Source organism: Dendrobates tinctorius, unplaced genomic scaffold (genome assembly GCF_039654945.1).
Source record: "Dendrobates tinctorius isolate UK_male_01 unplaced genomic scaffold, ASM3965494v1 ptg000331l, whole genome shotgun sequence".
Classification (NCBI taxonomy): Eukaryota; Metazoa; Chordata; class Amphibia; order Anura; family Dendrobatidae; genus Dendrobates; species Dendrobates tinctorius.
In genome coordinates, this window is record NW_027361997.1 from 3,142,059 (window position 1) to 3,166,329 (window position 24,271).

At 44.8% G+C, this 24,271-nt stretch overlaps 1 protein-coding gene across 2 annotated transcripts in view; it reads left to right on the forward strand.

Moving 5' to 3' along the window:
* The window catches only part of LOC141074231 (uncharacterized), a 120,911-nt gene that overhangs the window by 89,621 nt on the left and 7,019 nt on the right, over positions 1–24,271 (forward strand). For both annotated transcript variants that reach the window (XM_073561809.1, XM_073561810.1), the window contains exon 4: positions 23,050–23,163. In XM_073561809.1, coding sequence (XP_073417910.1) covers positions 23,050–23,163 — 114 coding nt within the window. The remainder of the gene's footprint in view (positions 1–23,049; positions 23,164–24,271) is intronic.

A 24,271-nucleotide genomic window follows, 5' to 3' on the forward strand; every position in this document is an offset into this window, starting at 1 on the left:
TCCTGGACAGACTGTGGTGGCCCTGCCCAATCGAGCCCCGATACCCTTGGAGTGAGTGGAGGTGCAGGTGGAGCCGTATCACTCGGAGCGCTTGCCTCCTGGCATACTGGTGGCCCGTTCCCTGGCTACCGTGCAAAAAGGAGCCGTCCTGGTGCGCTGCGTTAACCTTGAAGACCACACCGTTCTGAAAGCACGGACTGTGCTGGCCAAACTAGTAAGGCCTTTAGAAGAAGTGCTGCCAGCTCCTGCGGTTCAATTACAAGTACACCCCGAGGATCCTTGGGAAGTAACAATACGAACCTAACAGGCCCACGAAGTCTCAGCACAAGAGAAGGGCCGAAAGATTTTGGAGCAGATGCGGGCTGAGCTTTCTGGATTAACTGCAGCCCAACTCTCACAGATAAAAACATTGCTGGGACAGTACCATGAAGTATTTGCCAGTCATGAGGACGATTTTTGGTGTACCACCGCCATCACTCATGAAATCCCCACAGCAGGAGCAGCCCCTATCCGGAAACGATATCGACAGATTCCGCCACAACTCTATCAAGAGGTGAAAACTTTGCTGGCCCAAATGCTGCGAAAAGGGGTGATACGGGAAAGTCAAAGCCCCTGGGCGGCCCCAATCGTATTGGTCCGGAAGAAGTGGATTATCGTAAACTGAATGCTTGCACTATTAAAGACTCATATCCACTGCCCCGCATAGAAGACTCTCTGCCCGCCTTGGGAAAAGCAACATTTTTCAACCCTGAACTTGGCCAGTGGGTACTGGCAGGTGCCCATGTCAGAAGAAGATAGAGCCAAGACGACGTTCATATTGCCCATGGGACTGTTTGAGTTTAATCGGATGCCTTTTGGGCTGGCCAACGCCCCCAGGACCTTCCAGCGATTGATGGAGCAGTGTCTGGGAGATCTCAATTTTGAGGCTACGTTGATCTATCTGGACAACATCATCGTCTATGCCGCTACCTTTGAGGACCACCTGAAGCGGTTGGGACAGGTACTCAGCCGGTTGCAAAAGTACGGGTTGAAGGTGAAGCCTCAGAAATGCCACCTATTTCGCTCTCAGATTGAGTATCTGGGTCATGTCGTTTCGGCAGAGGGTGTGAGGCCATCCCGGGAGAAGGTTGCTGCTATACAGGAATGGCCTACCCCCGAGACGGTGAAAGATGTGCGGGCTTTTCTGGGGTTAGCCGGATATTACCGTCGCTTCGTAAAGAATTTTGCATGTCGAGCTCGAGCCCTGCACGACCTGCTGAAGGGGGCTCCCGCTGTGGCCAATGGGCGAAAAATCCAGTGGCAACACCCTCAGGAAGAGGCCTTCCGAGACCTCAAGGCTGCGCTCTCGGATGCCCCAGTGTTGGTGTGACGAGTGTCAGCTTACGCTGAGTCGTCTCTTCTTTGAATGAGTGGACCCTCTGGACCGTGGCACCCACCCACCTAGGGCGAGCTGACCTAATGAGAACCACCCCCTATACAGGGAGTGTCAGGGGCAAGACCAAGGGGGTGAGCCACCACGGCAGCTGGACCAGACGGCCGGCTCAGGGAAACAAGACAAGGCAAGACGAGTCGTTAATTCAAAGAAACTTCATTAAGGAAGACTTCAGGTACAACAGGTGCAAAACGTGGACACACAGAACATAAAGCAAGGTGCGTGCAAGAGCACGCCGAGGTCCAAGACTTGAGGAACTCTTCAGGGTGCAACAGGAGCAAACGTGAACACAGAGTTCGTAGAACAGGGTGTGTGCAATGGCGCGCCGAGGTCCAAGCATGGAACATGCAGATGGTACGCGGACATCGGACTCCGGACAACAGTCCACGATCAACCAGGGCATCAGGGTCTGTAGCTCAGAGGGTGATCGGCAGGATCCGGACATCCAGAAGTCAGCCAGGGTTCCATGCAAGGAAACAAGATAGTTAGTGACATGGTGCGTGTCAACGGACACACCAGGATCAGGTTCACAGGACAGAGACCTGCGCATGCCAAGGGGCATGCCAGGGTCAGGTCAGGTTCACAGGACGGTGGCCTGCGCATGCCAAGGGGCATTCCAGGGACGGGTCAGGTTCACAGGACGGTGGCCTGCGCATGCCAAGGGGCATGCCAGGGAGAGACACAGGGTACGGTGGCATCGGAATCCAAATGCTGGCATCGACCAACAGGGTCCAGGTATCTGGCTACGGACATCAGTTCCGGACATCAGGCCGCAGTCATCTAGGTCCAGACCTCTGGCAGCGGTCGGCAGGTTATGGAATCCGGCAGGCAAACTAGGGGTCAGAGAAGAGCCAAAGAGACAAAGGCTTTGTGCAAGAGTAGCACGAAAAGGCACAGTGCGAGAACCAGCGTGAGTGCAAGGAAGCACAGAGATCACGGCTGGGAGCACCGGCAGGTGGTACCGACGATGGCAGTTGCAAGCGGGCGCGACTAGAGTCGGCACCGCTGCGGGGCCACGCAGCCAGACCACTATAGCACTGGACGGGGCACGGCTGGGGCACACAGGCGAGCACGGCTAAAGGCGGCACGGCTGAGGCACACCAGGCAGGCACAGGCGACCAGGCACGTGCACAGAGGCACGGAGCCACAAGGCAGGGCTAGGCAAAGGGTACAGGACAGAGCCACATGCGAGACAGCATGGCAAAGCCTAGTACGAAATGTGCAAGAGCGCACAAAACAGGAACAGGACAAAGAACGAGACAGAGACCTGCGCATGCGGAGAGCATGCCAGGGACAGGGACAGTCTAGCAGCGGAGTGTAGGCCGAAGCCCAGAGCCGGGCCAAGGAAGGACCTTGGGACTAGACAAGGTACAGAGCAAGGCCTGCACGTGTAGAGACACACCAGGGAGAGATTCAGAGCGGAGGCCTGCACGTGTAGAGACACGCCAGGGACAGGGACAGTCTAGCAGCGGAGCGTAGGCCGAAGACCAGAGTCGGGCCAAGGGAAGACCTTGGAACTAGACAAGGTACAGAGCAAGGCCTGCACGTGTAGAGACACGCCAGGGACAGAGACAGAGGCCTGCACGTGTAGGGAGACACGTCAGGGCAGGGTACAGAGACGGAGGCCTGCACGTGTAAGGAAACACGTCAGGGAGAGGTTCAGAGCGGAGGCCTGCACGTGTGAGGAGACACGTCAGGGACATGGTACAGAGGCAGGGTACCTGAAGCCACAAAGCAGAGCGAGACATGACACGTGGACAGAAACACGAAACAGAATCAGAGCAAACAAGGACTACAAGGCAAAGCAGAGCAGGGACAAAACATGGCACGAAGGACAAACACTAGACAAGACACAAGACAAGAGACGGAATACGAGCACAGAGCGTGTGCAGAGATGCACGACAGAGCAGAGTGCAAGGGCACAGAATAGAGGGAGCGCCCCACAGACCAAGCAGCTATGCAGGGACACAGCACAATACTCAGGCCCTGAGCATAGGAAGGGGCGGCCTGATATAGGGCATAGCACCTCCTCTTCCAGGTCAGGACCAGGGGAGCATTTCCGGGTTCAGATCCACAGGATAACAGAGCTTAGTCACATGATCAGAGTTCCAGACATGACGAGACGACTGCAGAATCAGTGCTGAAACCTAGACAGGTCACATGATCAGAGTTCTAGACATGACGAGATGATTACCAAACCAGACTGTGCAGGATCCTAGGAAAGGTCACATGATCAGCGTTCCAGACATGACGAGATGATTGCAGAACCAGACAGTGCAGGATCCAGACAGGGACACCTGATCAGAAATTCTAGACATGATGAGAAGATCACAGAAGACAGAGCAGAAACGCAGGCATCCTGCAGCTCAGACATGAGGTGAGTGTGCACACTGCTCTAGGGAACGAGCAGGATAGCAGACAAGATATGCGCATGCACATCGCTCCAGGAGTTCTTGAGAGAAAACAGATAGGGCAGACATGGCGGACATGACAGTTGACTTATGCGGATTTCTCCCAACCGTTCATCCTGCACACTGACGGGAGTCTTCACGGGCTGGGGGCTGTGTTGTCACAGTTTCAGGATGGCCGGGAGAGAGTGATCGCATATGGAAGTCGCTCACTCCATGACTCCGAGCGTAAGCCTGACAATTACAGTTCTTTTAAGACGGAGAGATTCGCAGAGTACCTAGCGGGCTCCAAGGTGGTAGTGCGAACTGACAACAACCCGCTGGCTCATTTGGAAAATGCCAAATTGGGGGCTCTGGAACAGCGATGGGTGGCCCGGATGGCGATGTACAATTATAAGATTATCTACAAAAGAGGGGCCGAGAATGTCCATGCAGACGCCCTCTGCAGGATTCGACATACAACTCCAGGACAGAATCAAGACGAAGAATTAGGAGAGGAAATACTGTTCGCTCTCACTGCTGCCGTGCTCACAACTGACAATAAAAATATATCTTCCTCTGAGACCCCAAGGGGCATATTAGAACAATCCCGGGATAAGTGGATACAACAGCAACAAGAAGACGAAGAGGTTAGCCTTCTCAGGACATGGGTCGCCGCTGGGCAACTACCCCCTGACTCTCAATGGCAAAATTTGACTCAAGACCTGTTGCTTATGCTGTGACAATGGGACTATTGTGACCTCAGCGCCCCTTGAGCTCCTGACGGTGGATTATCTGACCATTGGGCCCGCATTTCAGGGATACGAACAGTCTCGTTGGTAGATCATTTCACCAAGTTCGCTGTGGTCACCCCCACTCGGGATCAGACCGCAGAGTCTGCTGCCTCCGCCATTTGTAGAAACTTTATACAAGTTTACGGCTGTACTCAACGAATACATTCTGATCAGGGAGCATGTTTTTTTGGGAAAAGTCATGGAAGAACTACATCACCTCTATGGAATTGACAAATCCCGGACCACACCGTATCACCCGCAAGGGAATATAGCTTGTGAACGATTTAATCGGACATTGATTCAGATGTTGCGCACTCAGGAGAGTGACAAGAAGGCCTGTTGGCCCGAATATGTTTCCGAATTAGTTTGGGTCTATAACAATAGGGTACATCGAGTGACTGGCTATACCCCCTATTCCCTGTTGTTTGGGTGAGAAGGTAAAGAAATCACGGAGGTGGAGTTAGACCCCGAAGAGCCTCAACCCTGGACTGGAGTGTCGTCTTGGGTCCAAAATCATCGCCATCGGCTGCAAACTCTTCACCGAATTGTACACACCAAGCTCCGAGACTGGGAGCACCCAGAGAAGAATGCAACCCCGCCTCCTCACCTCCAAAGCGGGGACCGGGTGCTTGTACTAGATCAACGCCCCCAGAACAAACTGGAGCCGCGTTGGGAAGAAAGTCCTTATCGGGTCTTATGCCGTATCCATGCGGATGGACCGTTGTACGAAATACGACCCGAGGAGGATGAAACACTGCCCACTCGTGTTGTTCATCGTAATATGTTACGCCCATGTACTTCCTCCGACCCGAAGAAACCGAAGCCTATCCCGTCGACATCCGAACCATCTTCCGTATGTTGGGACCCGGACGACGACGAAGATTGTCTCCCAGGACCCGGAGGCCCTCCACTCAGTAATGAATCATCTGACACAATTAGCCCGCCCGCACCAACCAGCCCACCGATGTCCACCACCCCAGACGACTCTACCTCAGTCGAACTTAGACGCTCCGAGCGGTCAACAGCCGGTAAACCCTCTGAACGATATGAGCAAGATCAATTCATATGGCAACGAACATTGAAACCTCAACAGACTGATCTCAATAGACTAAGACCATCGCCCGAGGACTGGCGAGCTTACAGGGTGGAGGAGTGTGGGGAGGAGGACTCCCAGACAGTGAAAGGACAGGTACCCAGGGGACCGCCATCAGGGTTCCTAAGGGAACGATACTGGGAGGACAGTAAAAGGAAAGACTTGACTGAAGTTGTCAGGGAAACGGGGCAGGGCAAGCTTAAAAGGAGCAGGGGGCGCGCTGAAGTGGCAGTTGACAGAGAGCAGGACAACAGACAGGAAGCCGTGTGAGACAGAGAGGACCCAGGGAGCAGACGGTGTGTTGTGGAGAGACCGACAGGGACCTGTGAAAGGAGAGCTGCGGACTCACCGACTAGTGAAACGTGAGAGACTTGCACCAGCGGCCGCTCCCCACATACGGTCCCATACAGCGACTCCCGCTGCTTCCCACCCTGTTGTGACAAGGTGGCTACCTCGGGCGACCGCTGTGATGACAGACCATTCCTTTACAGCGGTCAGGACACTGCCCCCCTGCCTTCTCCCACAGCTGCGGCCCTGTCATCACCGGCCCCAGGGGGCGCCACCTCGCTACAGGAGGTAGTAGAGGCCCCCTTCCGGTTTGCTAAGGGACCCTGAGCAGAGGTTGGTGAACGGTTATATTTAGAGACTGCGTCATCACCGCGCCACATCAGCACCGCTTCTTCAGGGCCTGTTGCGCCCCACCGGCATCGCTTCTTCAGGGCCTGTTGCGCCCCACCGGCATCGCTTCTTCAGGGCCTGTTGCGCCCCACCGGCACCGTTTCTTCAGGGCCTGTTGCGCCCCACCGGCACAGCTTCTTCTGGGCCTGTTGCGCCCCACCGTCATCGTTTCTTCAGGGCCTGTTGCTCCCCACCGGCACAGTTTCTTCAGGGCCTGTTGCGCTCCACCGTCATCGTTTCTTCAAGGCCTGTTGCGCCCCACCGGCATCGTTTCTTCAAGGGCCTGTCGAGCCCAGTTTCATCCCGGAGTATCGAGGTGTCAAGGCAGCCGCATCAGCGACCTCTACGCGGCCACACCTGTGATCCTGACAGAGCCCTGGAAGGATAAGTGTACTATAGGAGATAAGGACCCCCAGTTTGGTCATACGTGGCCTATAGCACCCGGGCCAACCGGGTTAGTCGCATTTACCACAAAGAAAGTGTTGTTAGGTTTGTTGAGTCCCTGCGTGGACTGGTGTTTTGTTCATACTTTTTGTTTGCTCAATATAGCCCCAGCGGCTACAGTTTATAAAAGTTATTTTCACAAACCACACCCAGTCTCGTGTCTCGTCACTGCATCCTGCGAACCTGCTAGAACCTTACACTGACACCCCCGCTCCCCCTTCCCTGCCAACCCCCTTGCGTATGTGACTCGCGTATAAGTCGAGAAGGGCTGAAAATCTCGGCTTATACGGGAGTATATATATACAGTAACTTCCAAAAACTGGCAGTAGGTTTGGGAGTTGATTTTGAATCCATCTTCAAATCGAAAAGGTCCAACTAACTCATTTTTAACCCCTTTCTACCATGTGACATACTATCCCGTCCATGTGTCCTGGGACTTAATTCCCAGGGACGGGATAGTACGTCACAGCGATCAGCGGCGCCCATGTGGTGAGCGCCGCTGATCGCGGCCGGGTGTCAGCTGATTATCACAGCTGACACCCAGCACAATGTGTCCGGGGCGGTCACGGACCGCCCCCGACACGTTAACCCCTTGCACACCGCGATCAAACACAATCGCGGTGTTCCGGGGGTTAAAGGGAAGCATCGGCAGGGAGGGGGCTCCCTCCATGCTTCTCTGAGCCCCCCACAGCGGGGGGGCTCCATCCCTGCAGGTCCTCGAATCCAAGATGGCGACGGGGACCTTCGGGGGCCTGCAGGGAGCTGGCTTCCTCAGTGCCTGCAAAGCGCAGGCACGAGGAAGCCTTGTGCACTGCCTGTGACAGATCGCTGATCTGTCACATTGATCTGTGATGTGACAGATCAACGATCTGTCACATGGCAGTTATGTCCCCCCCTGGGACAATGTAATAAAGTAAAAAAAAAGTGTAAAAATAATTTAAAAAAAACCCCTAAATAAATTTAAAAAAAAAAAAAATTCCCTAAAAAATTCATTTTTTGGAAATAAAAAATAAAAACAAACAAACAATAAAAGTACACATTTGTTATCGCCGCGTCCGTAGCAACCCGCCCTATAAAACTGTCCCATTAGTTAACCCCTTTAGCGAACCCCTTAAAAAATAAAAATAAAAAACGAAGCAAAAAATAATGATTTATTATCATACCGCCGAACAAAAAGTGCAATAACGCGCGATCAAAAAGACGCATATAAATATCCATGGTACTGCTGAAAACGTCATCTTGTCCCGCAAAAAACGAGCCGCCATACAGCGTCATCAGCAAAAAAATAAAAAAGTTATAGCTCGCAGAATAAAGCGATGCAAAAATAATTATTTTTTATATAAAATTGTTTTCATTGCATAAAAGTGCCAAAACACAAAAAAATACATAAATGAGGTATCACTGTAACCGTACTGACACGAAGAATAAAGCCGCTTTAACAATTTTACCGCACGCGGAACGGTGTAAACGCACCCCCCAAAAGAAATTCATGAAACGCTGGTTTTTGTTCATTCTGCGTCCCAAAAATCGGAATAAAAAGCGATCAAAAGATTTCACATGCCCGAAAATGATACCAATAAAAACGTCAACTCGTCCCGCAAAAAATAAGACCTCACATGACTCGGTGGGTCAAAATATGGAAAAATTATAGCTCTCAATATGTGGTGATGCAAAAACTATTTTTACAATAAAAAGCGTCTTTTAGCGTATGACAGCTGCCAAATATAAAAACCCGCTATATATAGTAAATCAAACCCCCCGTTATCAACCCCTTAGTTAGGAAAAATAATACAATTTTAAAAAAATTTATTTATTTCCATTTTCCCGTTAGGGCTAGGGTTAGGGTTAGGGCTAGGAGTGTGTTGGGGTTAGGGTTGGAGTTATAATTAGGGGTTTCCACTGTTTGGGCACATCAGGTGCTGCTGTGAGATCATTTTCCCCTTCACCATTGAGGTCTGATGAACTCCCTCTTCTGGTGAAGGAAGGTAGTGAGGCTGATTACAAAGCACCTGAGCAGAATGATGATGACTGGGTGACTGGGATTGCTGACTGGATATAAGGCAGCCGACGCCCTTCTGCCTTGCGGGTGATTACTCTGAGGGATTCTTGGAGACCAGTCTGATTCCTGCTCCTCAAAAGCTAAGTTTTCTGCTCTACTTTTTGCATTTGTGTTTTGGTTTTGTTTTGCCTTGTTTTTCTTGATTTCTGCCTTTCCCTGCTGGGTGAGCTGAATTCCTTTTTGCTCTGTCTTCAGATAATACCTGAGTACTGATATAGTCTTTTTGAAGCCTAGCGTCTTCAGGGCTTTTTTCCCTATCAGTCTGTTGGCTCTTGTTTTTGAGAGGGTTTTGGCGGATTGCAGACAGCAGCTTTTCTATTCTGTCCTATTTAGTTAGCTTGGGCCCCATCATTTGCTCAGCCTATCTTTCTATCTGTGTGAGTGTTTTTTCATCTTGCTTCACCGTCATTATATGTTGGGGGCTGCCTATTGCTTTGGGGTCTGCTCTGGGGCAGTTTAGATTTCCCATTCTAACTTTAGGCTATGTAGTTCTCCAGCTGTGATCGAGGGGTCTAGAGCACCGTAGGAACCCCCCACGGCTACTGCTAGTTGTTGTTGTTAGGTTCAGGGGTCTGCAATCCGATAGCTGCCAACTTCTCTGGTTTTCTGGACTTAGCTAGTATTTCTGTTTTTGCCTCCTACGGTGACTCATTCATAACAAGGTGCTCTCCAAATGCAACATGGCGTCTGATCTCAATTCCAGACAATTCTGCGTTGAAAAAGCCAAATGGTGCTCCTTCCCTTCCAAGCTCTGCCATGCGCCCAGTGTTTTACCCCCACATATAGGGTATCAGTCTACTCAGGACAAATTGCAAAACAACTTTTGGGGTCCAATTTCTCCTGTTACCCTTAGGAAAATAAAAAATTGGGGGCAAAAATATCATTTTTGTGGAAAAAAAATAAGATTTTTTTATTTTCACGCCCGGGCGTTATAAACTTCTGTGAAGCACTTGGGGGTTCAAAGTGCTCACCACACATCTAGATAAGTTCCGTGGGGGGTCTAGTTTCCAAAATGGGGTCACTTGTGGGGAGTTTCAATAGTTTAGGTACATCAGGGGCTCTCCAAACGCAAATGGCACCCGCAGACCATTCCATCAAAGTCTTCATTCCAAAATGTCACTACTTCCCTTCTGAGCCCTGACGTGTGCCCATACAGTAGTTTTCTCCCACATATGAGGTATCAGCGTACTCAGGACAAATTGGACAACAACTTTTGGGGTCCATTTTCTCCTGATACCCTTGGGAAAATAAAAAAATTGGGGACTAAATGATCATGTTTGTGGAAAAAATATGATTTTTTTTATTTTCATGCCCGGGCATTATAAACTTCTGTGAAGCCCTTGGGGGTTCAAAGTGCTCAACACACATCTAGATAAGTTCCTTAGGGGGTCTAGTTTCCAAAATGGTGTCATTTGTGGGGGGTTTCCACTGTTTGGGTACATTAGGGGCTCTCCAAAGGCAACATGACACCCGCAGAGCATTCCATCAATGTCTGCATTTCAAAACGTCACTACTTCCCTTCCGAGCCCCGACGTGTGCCGATACAGTAGTTTTCTCCCACATATGGGGTATCAGCGTACTCAGGACAAATTGGACAACAACTTTTGGGGTCCAGTTTCTCCTGTTACCCTTGGGAAAATAAAAAAAATGGGGACTAAAAGATCATGTTTGTTGAAAAAATACGATTTTTTTATTTTCACGCCCGGTTGTTATAAATTTCTCTGAAGCACTGGGGGGGTTCAAAATGCTCACCACATCTAGGTAAGTTCCTTAGGGGGTCTAGTTTCCAAAATGGGGTCACTTGTGGTTGGTTTCCACTGTTTAGGTACATCAGGGGCTCTCCAAACGTGACATGGCATCCGATCTGAACTCCAGCCAATTTTGCATTGAAAAAGTCAAACAGCGCTCCTTCCCTTCTGAGCACTGCCATGAGCCGAAACAGTAGTTCCCCCCCACATACTGTATCAGATATCAGCATACTCAGGACAAATTGCACAATAACTTTTGCAGTCCAATTTCTCCTGTTACCCTTGGTAAAATAAAAAAAATTGAACCTGTAGTATTTTTTTGTGAAAAAAAGTTAAATGTTCATTTTTTTTTTAAAATATTCAAAAAATTCCTGTGACGCACCTAAAGGGTTAATAAACTTCTTGAATGTGGTTTTGAGCACATTAAGGGGTGCAGTTTTTAGAATGGTGTCACTTTTGGGTATTTTCTATCATATAGACCCCTCAATGTGGCTTCAAATGTGATGTGGTCCGTAAAAATAAAATGGTGTTGCAAAAATGAGAAATCGCTGGTCAACTTTTAACCCTTATAACTTCCTAACAAAAATACGTTTTGGTTCCAAAATTGGACTGATGTAAAGTAAACATGTGGGAAATGTTATTTATTAAGTTTTTTATGTGCCATATCTCTGTGATTTAAGAGCATAAAAATTCAAATTTGGAAAATTGCGAAATTTTCAAAATTTTTGCAAAATTTCCATTTTTTTCACAAATAAACGCAAGTTATTTGAATGAAATTTTACCACTAACATGAAGTACAATATGTCACAAGAAAAAAATGTCATATAGCTGAAGGAACAGAAAAAGCGCAATAGGGTCTTATCCGGGTTATTGTAGAAAAAGTAAATTAAATTTTACTCAACCTTTTTAGGAGAGATTAAGGCATGTAGGATCAGTAATCTGCTTGCTGCACGTCCAAAGGTCAACTCTGTGGCCGCTTCAACATCTGATTTCGGAATAAATTCTTGGACTTCTGTGCGCTAACAGATAAAATCACTAATCCAGTATTTTGGAGAAAGATTAATCCATTTATTTCCCAACGCGTTTCGAAATGTATACCATTTCTTCTTCAGGGGATGACATATATCATAGATATGATATATGTCATCCCCTGAAGAAGAAATGGTATACATTTCGAAACGCGTTGGGAAATAAATGGATTAATCTTTCTCCAAAATACTGGATTAGTGATTTTATCTGTTAGCGCACAGAAGTCCAAGAATTTATTCCGAAATCAGAAGAAAAAAATGTCAGAATCCCCAGGATCCATAGAAGCGTTTCAGAGTTATTACCTCATAAAGGGACTGTGGTCAGAATTGTAAAAATTGGCCCGGTCATGAACGTGCAAGCCACCCTTGGGGGTTAAGGGGTTAATAATACAAGCCCATAGCATTATCCCACTTCCACCTTGCTGGCATGTGAGTCGAAGTTGAGGTCTGTGCCCAATACTGATCCAGCCATGGGCCCATCTATCTGGTCCGTCAAGAGTCACTCTAATCTCATCAATCCATAAAACCTTTGAAAAGCCAGTTTTTAGGCATTTTTTGGTCCAGTCTGGTCATTTCACATTCAATGTCTTGAAAGGCGCCGGTCGGATTTCAGCCACCCTTACCTTGGCCATGTCTCTGAGCACTGAACACCTTGTACTTCTGGGCACTCCAGGGATTCTTCTCAGATCTGTGGCAGTTAATGTGCATCATTTTTTGCCCACGTGTTTTTTGCTACCCTGTTGACTATTTGCAACAAAACATTTTATGGTTCTTTGTTCACCCCCAATGTGTTATCAATTTCAGGAGTGCTGCATCCCACTGTCAGGCTGGGAACAATTTTTTACTTTTCAGAGTCAGTTACATTTTGTTTCATTGTGACTGTGGAAAACAAGCTGCCTTATTAATTTTGAACACCTTGATTAAGAGTGTTGTATCCTTAGACCGCACCCTCCATCATTACACAAATACACATCACCTGATCCGCGTCAACCAATAAGCATTCATGTTTATATAGCTTGTAGTTGGAAAATCTGCATAACGATGATGATCTGGTCAAAATACTCACTTTTCTAAAAATTCTGTATAAAGTCTAAGTACTATTTGTCATTATAAATTTTATTTTATCTAAATTATTTTTTGCCCTAATTAATTTTTTTTACCCTAAATGATGCTCAGAAAATCTTCAAATCTTTCTGCGAATTAGAAAAAAGAAAACACCTAAAGTAGCAACATGGTGAACATGGCATCAGGTATAATCAAACCAATACAGGTTAGAGTGTAGTTCAGAATCTGCAGGTTCAGCCGTCTTTAATCTAATGTGTATGCCCAGCTCACGCCGTGACCCAAAATATTATTAGGTTTAGGTTATGTGCATGCTACAGTACCCAAGCCACATAGTGTAGAGTGGCAACAGATCGTACGGTTTCATACATGATCTCAATGATGTAGGTAGGTATAAGGTTTTACTTCATATACTATCTATTTTTATGTTTATAATACAGATCTGTTCATTTATGAGGCTGTTGGAATGAATCAATTAAATATGTGCATATTTAAAAAACAGTATGCACACAATTATTGTGCAAATTAAAAACAACCATTGAAGTCTATGATGAATATTTGAAATGCAGATGCATCAATATTGTATCTTGATTTTAATGGGATTCCAGCAGTCAATTTACTGTATTTTTGCCAGAAGTGCCAGCTTTCAGTCATACATGCGTCCTGATGCGGCTACAATCACAGCTCTGTGATTGGCAGCTGTAAGCACGCCCTGGCACTTTGACTGACAGCAGTTTCTGTAAGGGTATGTGAACATGCTGCGGATCCGCAGCAGTTCCGCAGACAGTGTACAGTACAATGTAAGTCTATGGAATTTACAATCTGCTGTGCACATGCTGCGTTTTTTCACTGCGGAAAAGCTGCGGTTTTAAATCCGCAGAAAGAATTGACATGTCAATTCTTTCTGCGGATTCCGCTGCGGTTTGCCACCTATTCCATTATCCAGGTGTCAAACCGCAGGTCACTTTACCTGCGGATCCGCATGGAAAAATCCGCAGCCTGTGCACATAGCCTTAGTGCATCAGTGTAAATTCGGCAGTCAAAGTGCCGGAGCACTGTCATGGTTGCAATTCACTGTTTACTGAGTGTTGACCTTAGCCCTATCGGCACATCTGGGTGACTGAAAGTCAGCGGCTCCTTGGAGGATTAAAGTTCATTGGGAATGCTGCTTTCAGTATGGTGGCTACACACCTTTCTATGGCTAATAATCTGCAGGTTAATAGCATTACTGGACTGATCTCCTGGAGAACCCTGGTCTCCATTACATGGTCTAGAGCTTATTTCCTTATGTTGCATTGACCTGCATGAGCCAATGATTGACAGAGTGGGCATATTTAGGCCATTTTCTGTTGTGTCGAGACAGGGCCAGGAAGTAGAGACCAATGCGGACAAGGTAATTTTTTGGATAGCTGTTGCAGGGGATCAGTGAGGATAAGTATTAATTGTTCTTAACCATTTCGAGCCCTTTGAAAAGTTATTTTGACCAATGCATGTAGCTGAAACACTTGGATGCAGCCAAGGAAATAGATAGGGAAACACTGTTAAAAAAGCGGACAGATCCTGGATAGGTAAGTAACGAATCATTTCTTCTAGTGCATGGTGGAATTATAAGCTAGGATTAATCACTGTCCTTTTGTAATCCGTGAAGCTTAAAGGGTTAGTCACAAAATAATGTGGTCTTATAATAACGTGCACATAAATTTGTACATTTGTGCCAATATAACTAATTTTTTAATCTTCCCCATTTTAGACATATTACCCTCAAAGGATACTTCTCCACACTATCTTACAGTTGCGATTGGATCTATCCTTCTGTAGTTCCAGTGCTCTTAGTTGATCATGCACAGTGCAGCTTCTCTAATCTGGCTTCCCATTAGTTTAGCTCGACTCTACCTCCAACTCAGAGTGTATTTTACGTTTAGAATTGAGGCTATGCTTCTGTGCACTATATAGTACAGTACTCTGCCAGTCTGAATTTATCTTCTACCACAAACATGAGTCATAGAATCAGAGTTGGAAGGGACCTCCTGGGCCATCTGGTCCAACCCCCTGCTCAAAGCAGGATTCACTAAATCAACCCAGACAGATATCTGTCCAGCCTCTGTTTGAAGACTTCTATTGAAGGAGAACTGACCACCTCTCGTGGCAGCCTGTTCCACTCATTGATGACTCTGTCAAAAAGTTTTTTCTAATATCTAATCTGTGTCTCCTCCCATTCAGTTTCATCTCATTGCTTCTAGTCTTTCCTTGTGCAAATGAGAATAAAGATGATCCTTCTGCAATGTGATAGCCCTTGAGATATTTGTAGACAGTTAAGTCTCCTCTCAGTCTTCTCTTTTGCAAGCTAAACATTCCCAGATCCTGCAGCCTTTCCTCATAAGACAGGGTTTGCAGACCGGTCACCATTCTGGTCGCTCTTTTCTGAACTTGCTTCAGTTTGTTGATGTCTTTAAAATGTGGCGCCCAAACTGGACACAGTATTCCAGATGAGGTCTGACCAAAGAGGAGTAGAGGGCAATAATGACTTCACGTGATCTAGACTGTATTCTTCTGTTAATACATCCTAGAATTGCATTTGCCTTTTTTGCTGCTGCATCACACTGTTGACTCAGTCTGTGATCTATTAGTATACCCAAGTATTTTTCACATGTGCTGTTGCTTAGCTCTATTCCTCCCATTCTGTATATGCTTTTTCATTTTTATTGCCCACATGTAGTACTTTGCATTTTCCCTGTTAAAAACCATTCTGTTAGTTGTTGCCCACTGCTCCAGTTTATTTATATCTTTTTGATATATCTCTATCCCTCCTAGCTTTGTGTCATCAGCAAATTTAATCAGTTTACCCTCAATTCCTTCATCTAAATCGTTGATAAAGATGTTGAACAATACAGGGCCCAGGACCCCACTTGATACATTCTTCCAACTGGATGTGCAGCCATTTATGACCACTCTATGGGTCCGATCACTAAGCTAGTTATGAATCCACCTACCAGTTGCCTTGTCCATTCCATACTTAGTCATTTTTTCAATAAGGATTGTGTGAGTTACTTTGTCAAATGCTTTGCTGAAGTCAAGATATACTATATCTACAGCATTTCCCTGATCTACCCAATCAGTGATTCTGTCATAGTATGAAATTAAGTTAGTCTGACATGACTTATTAGTTACAAACCCATGCTGACTGTTTAATCACTTCATTCTTATCCAGGTACTATACATGTTGTTTAATAATTTGTTCAAAGATCTTTCCTGGTATAGAAGTCAGACTCACCAGCCTATAGTTGCCTGGGTCCACCTTCCTCCCCTTTTTGAAGATAGGAACAACATTTGCTCTTCTCCTGTCTTCTGGGACTTCTCCTGTTCTCCACGAATTTTCAAAGATTATGGAGAGCGGTTCAAAAATTTCTTCTGCTATCTCCTTCAATACTCTGAGGTGCAATTCATCTGGACCTGGAGACTTGAATTCATTTAGGTTAGCTAAGTGTTTCCTCACTATATTTCTGTTTGTAGATATCCTGGATTCTTCTATTCCCTTAATAGGACAGTGAAGAATAGTTAATGTTACATCTCCTTTCTGAGAGAAAACAGATGCAAAATAGGAATTTAAAAGTTCGGCCTTCTCAACGTCCTGTCTTACCATTTCATCATTTTCATCCTGTAAAAATCCTATAGCATCTTTGACTTTTCTTTTACTTTTGACATATCTCCAATCCTTTATTATTGCTTTTGACGTCTCTTGCAAGCATCAATTCATTGTCAACTTTAGATAATCTGATTTGTGCCCTGCAGGTTCGGCAGACAGCATTATATTCTTCTTTAGATATGCCTCCCTCTTTCTATTTTATAAACATATCTTTCTTCCTTTTTAGCATGTGCTTAAGTTCTGTGTTCATACATCCTGGTTTCTTTAAATGCTTTCTATTCTTCCCTCTTTTCGGAATTGTTAACAATTGTGCTTTGAGAATTTCATTTTTCAAGATTTCCCATCCTTCCTGGACATTTTTGTCTTTAAGGATATCCAGCCATTGGATCCCTCCAATTCTCTTTCTGAATCCCTTAAAATCTGCCTTTCTGAAATCTAACCTTGACGTCTGAGTCTTCACAGGTCCTCCTCTAGTTATCCAAAATTATAAAATAGCATGGTCGCTACCTCCTAGAGTCCCAGCCACTTTTACCTCCTCAACCATTTCCTCCCTGTTTATAAGGATTAGATCCAAGGTAGCAGATCCCCTTGTTCTCTCCCCTACCTTTTGGAAGATAAAGTTGTCAACAAGAGAGGATAAGAATTTCCTTGACCTGTTAGTTTTGCCTGAGAGAGATTCCCAACAAATGTCTGGATAGGTGAAATCTCCCATGACAGCTATGTTATATTTTTTGGAGAACTCGGCCATTTGATGCATAAAGAGTCCATTTATATCTTCAGCTTGCACAGGCGGCCTGTAGTAAATGCCTACAATGGTGTCCTTTCCATTGTTCTGTCCTTGTATTCTTACCCAAAACAGTTTCCATAGAACTCCCAGTCTCTGAAGCTTCAAATCTCTGTGCAGATATACGTGTTTCTAACATACAATGCGACACCTCCTCCTCGTTTATCAAGTCTGTTTCTAGCAAATAAGTTGTATCCTTCTAGCCTTGTATTCCAATCATGTGTATTGTCCCACCAAGTTTCAGTGATTCCAATGACATCATATTTCTTTTCCTGCATTAGTAGTTCCAATTCTCCTTGTTTGTTGCCCATGCTTTGTGCATTAGTATAGAAACATTTTAGTTTGTGATTGGTTTCTCTTTCTCCAATATTTTTATTATTTAGATTTTTTTGTCTTTGTTCTTTCCTCCCATTTCTAATAGCAGAGTTCTCATTAGCATTTGTCAGGTGTATGGCTTTTTCTGGCCTTTTACTTCCCTTCCCACATTGTTCTAGTTTAAAGCTCTCCTTATATGTGTAGCAAGGCGACTTCCAAATACAGGTTTTCCAGTCTTCATAAGGTGCACCCCATCTTTAGCAAGTAGTCCATCGTATAGGTAATTCACTCCGTGATCCAGAAATCCAAATCCTTGCTAACGGCACCATCGCCGTAGCCAGTTGTTCACCTGCAGAATCTTATTCCACTTCCTTGTTCCATGGCCATCCACTGGGAGGATGGAAGAGAAGACCACCTGCGCTCCCAGTTCTTTCACTTTCTTACCTAAGTTTTCAAAGTCACTGCAGATGGTTTCCAGGTTGTTTCTTGCTGTGTCCTTTGTCCCCACATGTATTAGCAGGAATGGGTAGTCATCTGTAGGTCTGAAGAGTTCTGATATCCTGTAAGACACATCTTTAATTTTTACACCTGGAAGACGGCACATTTCTCTTGAAGTTATATCCGGTCTGCAGATAGCGGCCTCTGTTCCTCTCAACAGTGAATCCCCCATGACCACCACTCTCCGTTTCTTCTTCACAACATTTTTCTTTCTCCATCCAGGAGGATTCTGAAGGTGTACAAGGTTGCTGTTTGTGGGCAAAGTCTTATCCTGATGTATTTCTTCATTGTTCTCCTGTGCAAGAGCTTGTTACTGGTTCCTGAACAGTATGGGTGCTAACTGCCTCCCGATCATCCTGCTTCTCTGGGTCACATGTTTCCATTCCTCTGTTTCTTCATGTGCACTTCGAATTTCTTCTCTTTCTGTAACATGAAGAGATAATTCTGCTCTGTCTAAGAACTCTTCACCTTCCTTAATGATTTTCAATGTAGCTAACCTCTCAGATTTTGCAACCTGTCCTCCAACAGGGACACAGGCTTGCATTTGTGGCACGTGAAGTTTGGCTTTTCCACTGGCAAGTCTGTGAACATGTAGCAAGAAATGCAGCTCACCAAATGGCTCCTGGCCTCTTCCATATTGTTATTTAAGAGATTTCAAAGCAATGAAAAGTGAGCCAAAATCGGCGCGTGGTTTACCAATTTCCCTTTTCAGCTGCAACTGCCAAAATCCAGTGATCGTTGAGCTCACGGAGACGATCTTCCCCTGGTTTACCGATTTCCTCTTTTCAGCTGCAATGGCCAAAATCCAGTGATCGTTGAGCTCGCAGAGACTCTTCTGTTGTGAGTTCATTCTCTGGTTCTCCAGTTGTGAGTTCTCCTTCCAGACTCCCTCTGGTGGTAACAGGAGGTAGTGAGGCTGATTTGATCGGTGGTTATCTGCCACCTGAGAATGAGGATGACGATTGGACCTCAGGAGTCTCAGATTGGATTTAAGAAAGCCGACGCCCTACTCAGTTGCTGGTGATTCCTTCTGGCTTGGTTTTCAGCTCTGTTCCAGTCATCTAAAGCTAAGTTTTTCTGCTAATGTTCACACTTGATTTTGTTGGTCTATTCAGTTTTTTGTGTAGTCAGCCAGCCCCGGCTGGGGGCTGTGCTGAATTTCCACTCTTATTTATCAGTATTTTGCCAATTTGCTTTTTGTCCCTTACTAGTTTGGTCTCTTTTTGCTCTGTCTCAGAATATTTCAGAGTGCTGATATAGTGGGAGAAGTCTAGTGACTTCAGGGTTAATTTTGCTATCAGAAGTGTTGGACATTATTTTTGTAGGGTTTTTTGCAGGTTGCAGACAGTGTCTTTCCTTTCCTGTCCTTTCTAGTTAGTTTGGCCCCATCGTTTGCTCAGCCTATTTTCCTGCCTGTGTTTGTGTTTTCATCTCGTTTCACCGTCAATACATGTGTGGGGGCTATCTATTCCTTTCGGGTCTGCTCTGGGGCAGTTAGTTTTCTCTTTTTCATGCTTCAGGCTTATTTAGTCCTCCGGCTGTGACGAAGCATCTAGGAACATCGCAGGTACACTCCACGGCTGCTGCTAGTTGTGTGGTAGGATAAGGGATCTGCAATCTGCATAGTTACCAACCTCTCTGGTTTTCTGTGACTTAGCTTGTTTTGCTTTTTTCTCCTCGGTGACCCATTCATAACACTCTTCACTTATCCCAGAAGGCACTGGGAATATGCAAATTATCTCCTCAGGACTCTTCCCCATGAGTATAATTACATGTGTGTTTTACATCATTACATCATTATCTGGTTTTCAACAGAGCTCCAGTCTTCCACAACAGAGTTTCTAATAACTAGCTTTAGCAGGGCTAAGCTGTGCTTGATGCCTACAGCAGATAGCTCATTGACTTGAAACTGCAAAAGACTCTTTTGATGCATATGGTAGATGATTATCTTTTGTTATATGCATGAACAGAGCAGCATTTGCAGTTTCACATCACTAAGTTATCTGTTGCAGCCATCAAACACAGCTGATCTTTGCTTATTTCAAGTCTGCTGGGCCTAGTTATTGTAAGCTCCATTTGTGGAGAGTTGTTTGACTGCTGAGCTCTGCTGTAAACAGTGAAATACACTTACTGATTTATTTGGCAGAAGATAAAATTGACTGTCAGATTTGTATACAGGAGCTTACAGTGCACTGAAGAACAAAGTGAATTCTTGACCTAGATTAACTTTATGATATGCCAAACACCTGTGGTGGATGCAGCTGAGTCATGAACTCGGAGCAGGGACTATTCACTAAAATACATGAGAGGAAGGCATCGTTAGCACTGAGGATAAACAGTGAGGTAGATGCAGCTGAATCATCAACTTTGGGGCTAGTCATTAACTAACAGGTGAGTGAGGAGCCTGTAGCACAGAGGAGAAGTAAGGTGCTGCTGTAAAATGTAATTTAGTAGTGTAAGGCTGGTTTCACACTTGCGATTTTTTCCCTATACTTAACATGGGTGCGCATCGGCATGCGTTTGTATGCGCATGCGTTTTTTTGTAGTGTGCGCCCGGGCGTGCAAAATGCATCCTGTTGCATTTTTTGTGCGTCCGACCTGTCTCAAAAAAATGCATGCGCACGCAATGCGCACAAAATTCACCCAAAAACACATTAAAGTCTAAGGGAGCGCTGACGTGCGCATGGTCATGCGCACATCAGCGCAAAAAAAGCATGCTTTTTTTGCAAAAACCATGCGCAAAAAAACAAGAAAACGCATAAAAAACGCATGATGCGTTTTTTATGCGCGTTTGCACTGCGCACGCAGCGCAAAAAAATGCAAGTGTGAAAGTAGCCTAAGAATAGTACCGAACATTCAGCTTTGTGAACTGGATACCCACAGCAGCAGATTGCGATGAAAAAAATACACAAAGGTACAAGAAAGATACATTATGTGTTGATCTGTATATTAACCCCTTAGTGACCGAGCTAATTTTAACCTTAATGACCAAGCCAGTTTTTACAATTCTGACCACTGTCACTTTATTAAGTTATAGCTCTGGAATGTGTCAACGGATTCCACCGATTCTGAGTTTGTTTTTTCTTAACATATTGTACTTCATGTTAGTGATAAAATCTCTTCAATATGATGCGCTTATGAAAAAAATGGACATTTGGCAAAACTTTTGAACATTTTACAATTTTCAAACTTTTAATCTTTGTGCCATTAAATCAGAGTAGTGTCACACAAAATAGTTAACATTTCCCACATGTCTACTTTACATCAGCATAATTTTGGATTCAATTTTTTTTTTTGTTAAGATGTTATAAGGGTTAAAAGTTGACCAGCGATTTCTCATTTTTCCAACAAAATTGACAAAACCATTTTTTTTTTAGGGACCACCTCACATTTAAAGTGTCTTTGGGGGGTCAATATGACAGAAAATACCCAAAAGTGACACCATTCTAAAAACTGCACCCCTCAAGGTGTTCAAAACCAGATTCAAGAAGTTTATCAAACCTTCAGGTGCTTCATGAGAACTAAAGCAATGTGGAAGGAAAAATTAGCATTGAACTTTTTTCAGAAAAAATTTACTTTAGACTGAAACTTTATTTTCACAAGGGTATCAGGAGAAAATGGACCACAAAATTTGTTGTGCAATTTCTCTTGAGTACACCAATACCCCGTACGTGGGGGAAAGGCACTGTTTGGGCACATAGCAGGGCCCAGAAGGGAGGGAGCACCGTCTGACTTTTTGAACGCAAAGTTGTCTGGAATTGATGGTGGTCACCATTCCACGTTTGGAGACCCCCTCATTTGCCTAAACAGTGGAAACCCCCCAATTCTAACTCCAACAATAACAAAGCCCTATCCCCAACACACCCCTAGTCACGACCCTAACCCCAGCACCACCTTAACCCCAACCCTAACCCCAACAAACGTATCCCCAACCCTATCCGTAACCACAACCCTAACACCACAAACATAACCCTAACAGCACAAATGTAACCCCAACCCTAACTGCAAAGAATTGAAAAAAATGCGATTTTTTTTTTTTTTTATTCTATTATTACTATTTTTTTTTTATTTTGATCACTGTGCTAGGGTCTCTGGCAGTGATCAAAATGAGCCTATAGGAAAAATCTATTGTTGGCAGGTACCGGCCGGCAGATCTGGGCGGGTGCACTGCTCATGCGCTCGCCATTTTCTTCCAGGAAGATGATGCGGAGGGCCAGGGGACAGAGCAGGAGGATCCGGGGATGGCGGCGGTACCAGGGGGGTGGATTCTCTCTTCTCTGGTATGCTAGATCATATCCGAGGATAGAGAAATGAATGGAAAACCAGACTTTTTTTTTTTTTTTCTTTGCAATCATCGTTATTCGGTGAATAACGGTAATCACAAGACTGGGGACAGTAAAAACCGACCCGAATCATGGTCTCCAATGTACAAAAAGATACCTCCAGTGACCACAGGAGATATGGTTCTTAAAACTTGACAGTTATTTAGTCATCATGTTAAAAAGAACAGACATGCAGAAGTGAGCAATCCCAGTGCAGGGAACGAATCCTATGCGTTTCAACCTACACGGTCTTAATCATGGATCATGTTCTCTGGGGTCTCAGCTACCCCCGGTAGCCAAGACCTCAGAGATTTTCCGACGCTGGGGGGCGCTAAACACTTCTCAGTGCTGTTAAAAAGTGATGCTGAGGAATAAGGCCCCTTAACTGTCACCCATAAGGGGTTAATAATAAGTATATTTATTGTGCTTTGTGAAAAATAATGCATCTCTGAGAATAGCCATTTAACATAGAAATTCTGTCAGTAAGGAACTACTCCAGTGAAATATTTATTATTTTATGGCCACGTTCACACTTTTAGTATTTGGTCAGTCTTTTACCTCAGTATCTGTAAGCCAAAATCAGGAGTGAAAGAATCAGAAGGAAAGTATAATAGAAACCCGTCACCACTTCTGCATTTTTAACCCACTTCTTTTTGGTCATGTAAAATGCTGACCAAATGCTGAACGTGTGAACGTGGCCTATAAGTAAGAATCTAGATCAAGATCTATACCTAGAATCATTGGCTAACTTATTTCTTCTAGGATTGAATCATGTGAAGCCTTCTATCATATCAATTATAGAACAAGGAAAGGAACCACTTTCAATGGACTCCCAGCAGTCAGTCAAGAAGGCACTTACAGAATATTCATGTTCAAGTAAGTGATCATTCAAGATAAACAGTTGTGCTGGCAAATAAGAAATTGAATTGCACATCCTAGTGAATTATCTCATTTAAAGATGGGAATACACCTTTAAATGATCATAAACTTGAGGTATGAGCAATACATTAGGATAAGGGAACCAACCTTTAAGTTATGACTGTCTATGCTTGGTCCAAGTCTTGTAAATGAACAGGGACCTGTCAGCTGAATCATGAACTAGGTACAGCATAAGGCAGGAGACGGTTCCGGTATTGCAGCTATGCGTTTCCCTCTGAAAAACTGTGGCGTTTCAGTGAACACATGATTTGAAAAGGCGGCCAGGGATTATGTGGGCAACGATAACTGTTTAGGGGCAGACCTGGGGAAAACCTGTTGGGGGTCTGTCCCTTGGACTAGTCATCCGAGTCACATCTTTCCCGCTGCTTTTTCAAAGTATATTTTCTCTGAAGTGCCACAGTGTTTAAGAGCAGAACATACACTGCTGCAGTAATGAAGCCGGACTCTATTTCATTCTGGTTTGGCATCATAAATCATATGACAGGTTCACTTTAACACAAACCTTATTTTCATGTTATTATTTATGCCCTATAATACAGCAATTCTCACCTTGTATGGAGCAAAGGAAAGTGACATCTGCACTGAAGACATTTCATGCATGATGTCAGAAGATACGGATTCCTGTGTAAGAGAAAGCACAATACAGCTACAGACTTATACTCTTGGTAGTGAAAGTAGCAAACAAAAAAACATTTTGTGTTTAGTTCGGTTAAAGGCTCACTGACTATCATATAAAAAATAGCTCCGATGTTGCTCCTGTAAAGTTAGACGAGTGGAATCCGTATGTTTCAACTTATGTCATGCGAGTGTGTGATTTTTTTCCCTCACCTAGCATCCTTATGACACTCGTATGCAATGCATTTTTAACAATCTTTTACATACTGGGATGTTCTATGTAATTTAAATATGGTTTTCAAACTAATAAATCAATCTTGTATACATGTATAGATATAAAATTTATATATTCTAAGTAAATTGAATATATAGAAACTCTTTAGACCTATAGTTTCACAAGTAACCTACATACAATAAACTTTCACCCTTT